General features: G+C 35.6%; 1 protein-coding gene and 1 pseudogene across 1 annotated transcript; both read right to left on the bottom strand.

The window, feature by feature from the left end:
- Positions 1 to 580: 580 nt before the first annotated feature.
- Positions 581 to 973, bottom strand: LOC145033012 (18S ribosomal RNA; annotated as a pseudogene).
- Positions 974 to 3,323: 2,350 nt separating this feature from the next.
- On the bottom strand, positions 3,324 to 4,919 carry LOC145029040 (acyl-CoA C20 Delta5-desaturase-like). The gene is made up of 5 exons (XM_078977688.1): positions 4,507 to 4,919; positions 4,261 to 4,401; positions 3,999 to 4,154; positions 3,829 to 3,935; positions 3,324 to 3,707 (listed from the first exon to the last, which is right to left on the bottom strand). Exons 1-5 carry the CDS (start codon positions 4,813 to 4,815, stop codon positions 3,500 to 3,502), a joined length of 921 nt encoding a protein of 306 aa, XP_078833814.1. The 5' UTR covers positions 4,816 to 4,919; the 3' UTR covers positions 3,324 to 3,499.
- Positions 4,920 to 6,897: the final 1,978 nt, after the last annotated feature.

The raw sequence follows: 6,897 nt of genomic DNA, 5'->3' as shown, positions 1-6,897 counted from the left end.
TTTAAGGTAAAACCCTAGGAGCTCATAGTATAAATAGACCCTTAGGGTAAGAGAAATCGGCCACTCTATGTTTGAGGAAACCCTAGAGCCGATTTCTCACCTCTCTCCCTCTCTCAAATCATCTTCTTGCTAGTAGGTGTTTGTAAGTCATTAGAGGAGTGACAATTGTGACTCTAAGCTCCAAGGAAAAGAAGTTTTCAAGCAAGTAACTCAAGGTATTCTTCTAGATCTGATTTCATATTTTATAAATTGTTTATTTACACTAGATCTATGATTCAAAGTCTTGGATACAAAGCATGTTCTATTAGAGAAACCTAGATCCAAGCAATAGGATTTGCATGTGCACATAGGAAAGTTCTTATGACTCAAACCCATCAGTGGCATGGTGGGGCAAAAGAAAAAAAAGGTGTGGGGGGGGGGGGGGGGGAAGCAACTATGAAGCTTCGTAGACTCGACATGTCGCTCTGCTTATAGAATATAATGAAGCAAGCTAGCGAGTCTCCTAGTAGCGAAGGAAAGGGGCATTTGGGAAGTGACTAATTGCTTATGACAAAGCTTATAGAAGGCCGACCACTACATAGAGAGATCCATATACCATCAATTCCTTTGAGTTTCATTCTTGTGAAAGTACTCCCCAGGCGGGATACTTAACGCGTTAGCTACAACACTGCACAGGTCGCTACGCTCAACGCCTAGTATCCATCGTTTACGGCTAGGACTACTGGGGTATCTAATCCCATTCACTCTCCTAACTTTTGTCTCTCAGTGTCAGTGTCGGCCCAGCAGAGTGCTTTCGCTGTTGGTGTTCTTTCCGATCTCTATGCATTTCACCGCTCCACCGGAAATTCCCTCTGCCCCTACCGTACTCCAGCTTGGTAGATTTCACTGCCTGTCCAGAGTTGAGCCCTAGGATTTGACGGCGGAATTAAAAAGCCACCTACAAACGCTTTATGCCCAATCATTCCGGATAATGCTTTTATCCTCTATATTACCGCTTTGGGCTGGTTATGGACTAAATGGAATTGGGCCTTTGCTGGACTTTGTAAATAAGATGTTTTGGGCCCGGTAGTGATAGTGGATCATGGAGTGAGGCCTAATTAGGAAGTTGGGCCAAATTTAGTAAATTAGGCTAATAATGGGCCTTTATCTGAACTTTTAACTCAAGGAATGGGTAGTTGGACTTAGCCAAATAAAGAGAATGGACTTAATGAATGGTGTGGACATTTAGTCAAGAAGGTTATTTTGGGTATTAATTTCGTGTTTATTGTGTAATAGTTTGGGATTCCCTGCGATACAACAGTTAGAGATTTATAGTATTTCAGCACTTCGAGTGAGGTGAGTTATGCTCACTATACTCAGGGGTCTAAGGCACCAAGGTCGGCCCTTGGGATTGTTACATGGTTATGTTATGCTAGTATGATCTGTTAGATCGGTATCCTAGAGAGTAGGATAGTATTATGTGGTATGAGATATGATCTGGTAGATCGGTATCCTGGTAGATAGGATGATGTTATGTTTGTGGTATGATCCGTTAGATCAGTTGTTATCTATAGACTGTTATGTGATTATCTGTTATATGTGCACATGTTTGTTTGGCAGTTGAGGCTTATCTGATTTGTGCGAAAGCCAATAGACCTGGGCATTCCAACCTGTTGGTTGTGGGCCGTGAGTATTCCATCCCGAGGATGATTGGACTTATAGTATGTGGGCATTCGAACATATTAGTTGTGGGCCTGGGGTATTCCATCCTGAGGATGATTGGACCCATAGTATGTTGGTATTCCAACCTGATGGTTGAGGGTCTGGGGTATTCCAACCCGATGGTTGACTGAACTCATAGTATGTTGTTTATGATTATATATGTATTGTCGTGGGTATGGGTATTTTGGGGGAACTCACTAAGCTTTCAGGCTTATAGTTTCAGTTTGGTGTTTCAGGTACTTCTGGAGATTGGAGGAATGCGAAGGCATGATCGTACCGCTCATCCTGTTGTTATGATTTTGCTTTTTGATACTGGGATAATATGATATTTATATTTTGAAAACAAACTATGTAATGTTAAATGGTTTTATGTGTTTTGAAAAGTTTAAATTTTTCATAATTTTTATGAATGTTACATCGGTGGATAAGGGTATCGGTTTGATTATTCAAAACTCTGTAGGTTACGGAGCGGGTTTGGATCAGATTTTGAAATTTGTTAAAAGGGTTTGGATCAAGATCGATTCGCTCCAAACCTACCCCATTGTCATGCCTAAGAGCCAGAGGGAATGAAGGAATTAAAGGTGGATGATGATGATAAGGTATAAAAGGAGGTGGGCCCACTTCCATTTATGTTTTAGTAAAAAAAACTCAAAAATAATAATGGATAAATTATAACAATAAAATAAATGAAAAAAGAAATTGACAAGGGAAATATAATGATTTCATGTTGGCAACGAGATAACATGTAAAATTTTTAACAAATCATAGACGATCCGAGTTAATTTTTAAAAATATAAACTAAACGTGCCTTTTAATACCCATACGAAGGACGATTTGTGTAATCAACTCAAAAATGAAATACGTTCCCATGAGGTGCATGTGGATGAGAAAATGAAGGATGATTAACCATTGTTAATTTTGGGGACAAATTCCACAATGAAACTTTGAAATAAGAACATTTTTTGGAAGTTGAAACTGTTTTGAACTATTATCAAACAAAAATACAAACCACATAGATCATTTTTGAAATTTTTTCTCTATTTACTATCTAAGTCCTAAGTTGTAATTCACTACTTCTGTTGCATTCCTTATTAGATACATTTTTTTGGTTGTGGAAGTCTGTTTGAAATAATTTTAGCAGACATTTTATCCTTCGTTGATGACTCTTTTTCTAGTAGTGTTACGAGTTTGAAGAGAGTGAAAAATGACTCTCCCTAACAAAAAGTTTAACAATGATCGATATTTAAAAAATTAATGTTTCATCAATATCTTATGTAGTCTGCAATTAATCTTTAATCCAAATTAAGTTTGGAAAATTACTAAAAAGTCCTAATATTTTCGGAAAAGTTATATTTACGTCTCAAAAAACAATTTTGAATATAAATTTCTGATTATTTGATTTTACATTATAATATGTCATTTCCTATTAAAAAATAAAAATAACTTTTTTTGTTAATTTGAGACCAAAAAGAAATAATCGAGACTTTGATGTTAAAAAATTGGAACTTAATCGTAACTTTTCTGAAAATATTAGGATTTTTCTAGCAATTTCTGATTAAGCTTTTATCAAAAATTATTTCTAACCTACACCTAGAACATATGCGATACAAAATTCTGTTAACAACGCCCAAAAAATCAAGTTCAAAAGATCATCGTTATTCTCATCTTATTCAATTTGCACGATTCTAATACACACATTATATATGTATCTATGTGTATTTATATTCAAAGTTCTGTAATTCCCGAAAGGTTCCCAGAATCCCATTTTCCTTTGGTTTTATACTTTCAATATTCTTGTCTAAGTTGATCCAACGTTATGAGGTATTCTTCCTTTCTGTGCCTCCGTTGGTAACTTGACGTTCGTTGCTAATCCAAGCAGCCGAAGAAACTTGATCAACAGCCACGTCGGGTCAAATTGCCACCATTCCAATCCATGTCGAGCAGATCTCGGGAAAGCGTGGTGATTGTTATGCCAACCCTCTCCAAGTGTCAACACTGCCACCCACCTGTTTCAAATCCCATATCATGTACGTTATATTTTATCTCAATTATTACTCAATGAATACATACGCATCCTATTAATATATATATGCTGAAGACTGAAGTGTTGCGCATGGGCAAACAAACCATTTATTGGTGGAAGTATCTGGGGTGTTCCACGGCCTCTCCCCCCATTTATGGCTGACATAGCCTGCTAGTGCCGCAAAATGGTGAATCACCACTGCTCGCATTCCCTGCATGGATTACAAACATGATTCTCTTCGCATAACTAATTAACATATCGATTATATACATACCATTGCCCAAGCCAAGTAAGGAAAGCCTCCCCGGAGATATAGTAGGGCTGCAAGTGCAGTTGGATGCCAAAAGTAAGTATCATGAAGAAACCTATAAAACCACTGTGCTTTTAGTTCTGGTACTTTCGAGTATTCTCCACCCCTTGATTCTCCACACTAATTAATTTGATCAATTCAATACACCAAAGGTGGTTACGAGATTAAGTAAAGATAATATGAAATGAAAGTGTATATATATATATGTAAGGCATTGTGTAGTCACCTTCGTTGCAATGTGGTCATTGTTGAAAAGCCAACCCATATTACAAAACCAAAAACCGTCAGTTGGGGTAACAGGATCCCTATTCGTATCGGTATACTTGTGGTGGTTCTTGTGAGTGTTCACATAGAACATTGGATCTCTCTGTAATTTTATAAGTTAGAGAAAATCAATAAGCAAGATCCGACAATTAGAAGATATAGGTAATAGAAGTAACGTGTATGTTATACATGCACATAGGTAAGATACCTGGAAAGCGTGAGAACCACAATAAACGAAGAAATACTCGAGCCATTTTGGGATCTTGAAACTTCGGTGACAAAGAAGTCTATGATAACCTAGAGTCATACCAAAGGCGCTCAATAAAGCAAAGGCCACACATAATCTGATTGCACCCCGATGAAACACGAAAGGTGCGCATGCAGCCAACACATGAATCCCGGTAAACCAGCAAATGCTAGACACGTCTTCCAAATCCCATTTCCGGAACCAAAACCATCCCTTCTGCTTCCTCTCGAACTCCAAGGTTGTCACAGCTAGTTTCCCTGTTGCTGCCATAGTCTTGTTTTGATAAGCTGCCTACAGTCGGAAGGGATGAGGCATATACACGTATATGGACGAATTAATGTGCCCCATTAAAAGCAAGTGGGATGGATAGATCTCTGGTGTGTTTTTTTTTTTTTTTTTTTTTTTTCCGGGGGTGGAGTTATCGTGGAATAGTTTATTCATGCTATGTATTGAAATCTGTGTAAGAGAGTTTTTTTTTTTTCCCACGTACGGTCCATATGTATACACGTATGAAAGTATTATCTAGGCGACCTAACGAAGAGAAATACTACTGGAAGGCTGGACGGTATCATAGCCTAAAAGGGTAGAGGGAAACAACCGCGGGAAAGAGGTGGGGAGGGGTGTCACACTCTCTCTTCATGTTCATGCTATTGGGTAGTTTTTTTTTTTTTTTTTTTTTTTTTAATATATATATTTTTTAATATTAATAAAATTATATACCTACTAAAAAAATATAAAAAATATATTAAAAATAATGGTTTTTAATTCCCTACAAAATAAATATAATATATGTATGAAATACACCACAAGAAATATACTCTAAAGGGGGTATCGCTGGTAATAATATCGCCGCTAAAGGGTTGACACCCGAATCCGCACTTTCCCCTTGTGTTGCATCTCAATCGTTCGATGAGATATCCAATCCAACGGGTGGGGTGTGTTATCCAGTATAACCAAATACCGGCGACACAAAAGTTGCCGCTAAAGGTTAAAAAAAGTCGCCGCTAATAGTCCGCTAAAAATGACGCGGTACCCTTCCCTCCAGTTTGTCGCCGCTATTACTCATTGTCGCCGGTAAAGGGTCTGGTGTCGCCGCTAAAGGTGTCGCCGCTATTGCCTATCGCTGATAAAAAAAAAAAAAAAAAAAAAAAAAACGCACAGAAACCTTTCATTCTTCATTTTGCTTTCTGTTTGCTTCCAATTTCTTTCACCATTTGGCCGATTTTCTCTTCACTTTGCTTCTTCCAAGCAAATTTCTCCCCACATTGTTGCAAGCAAATATCTCTTGGTGTGGTTAAAGCCTTTGGACCAATTACTACCTCCATTTCTTGAAGAAAGGTAAGTTTATTTGGTGATTTCATTTTTATTTTGTATGTTAATTTCGATTTGTAGGTTTATTTAGTGATTGAATGCTAATAAATTGTTCATATTCTTGTTTTTGGTGGTGTTGTTTTGGATTAGAAGCAAGTTATTCAATTTCTTGTTTGTGGTTATTGAATTTCAATTAGTTGTATAGCTTCCAATTGTAGTTTAGCATTTAGGGACATTTGTTGATTATTAAAAGCTGATTTTGATGACTAAATTGCAATAAATTGTTCAATTTCAGTGATTTTGGTGGTGTTGTTCAGTTTTTCCGGTGAGGGTAATTTCGGGTGAATACTAGTTTTTCCGGCTACATATCCGTTGATTTCCGCCACTACAGGTACTATTATTTCATTTTTTTTGTGAATTTTGTATTTATATGTGAAATTATGTGAAAATTGTGATATGTGAAAATTGGATTGTATATTTCGTATTTGTTTGAATATATGTGAATTTGGTATATATATGCCAATGTATGTGTGTTTGATGTATATTTGGTATATTAGTATTTGATAGAAATTATATGTATTTGTTATAAGTAGAATGTTATTGTCTGTATGTGAATGTATGTATGTTTGTTGTAAATGTGATATATGATTGTGAAACTTTTGTATTTGGTATAAATAGGATATTATTATGTATATATGTGAAATTATGTGTATTTGGTTTAAGTAGGATGTTATTTTGTGTGTATGTGTATGTATTTGTATTTGGTGTATATGTGGTATATGTATGTAAAAGTATGTGAATTTCATCTTCTTATGTATTATATAAAACTACGTGGTTTTAGTATAAGTAGGATGCTATAATTGAAAAAAAAATTATTGTTATAATTTGAAAAAAAAACACAAAAGAAATTATAAAATTGTTTAAAAACTTATATACATAAAAATTAATTATTGTTATAATTGGAAAAAAAAACATAATATATATATATATATATATATATATATATATATATATATATATATATATATATATATATATATA

The sequence above is a fragment of the Lactuca saligna genome, chromosome 2 (genome assembly GCF_052625555.1).
Source record: "Lactuca saligna cultivar CGN05327 chromosome 2, ASM5262555v1, whole genome shotgun sequence".
NCBI classification, from domain to species: domain Eukaryota; kingdom Viridiplantae; phylum Streptophyta; class Magnoliopsida; order Asterales; family Asteraceae; genus Lactuca; species Lactuca saligna.
The sequence above is the reverse complement of the archived record's forward strand: the minus strand, read 5'-3'. Positions and strand labels throughout refer to the sequence as shown.

What these genes read in the sequence shown, in the direction of transcription:
- LOC145029040 (XM_078977688.1), bottom strand. Translation starts at nt 4,815, where the DNA reads ATGGCAGCAACAGGGAAACTAGCTGTGACAACCTTGGAGTTCGAGAGG. An exon ending in ATGACCACATTGCAACGAAG is followed by an intron (nt 4,155 to 4,260) that starts GTGACTACACAA and finishes CAAATTAATTAG; the next exon opens with TGTGGAGAATCAAGGGGTGG. An exon ending in CTTACTTGGCTTGGGCAATG is followed by an intron (nt 3,936 to 3,998) that starts GTATGTATATAA and finishes TAATCCATGCAG; the next exon opens with GGAATGCGAGCAGTGGTGAT.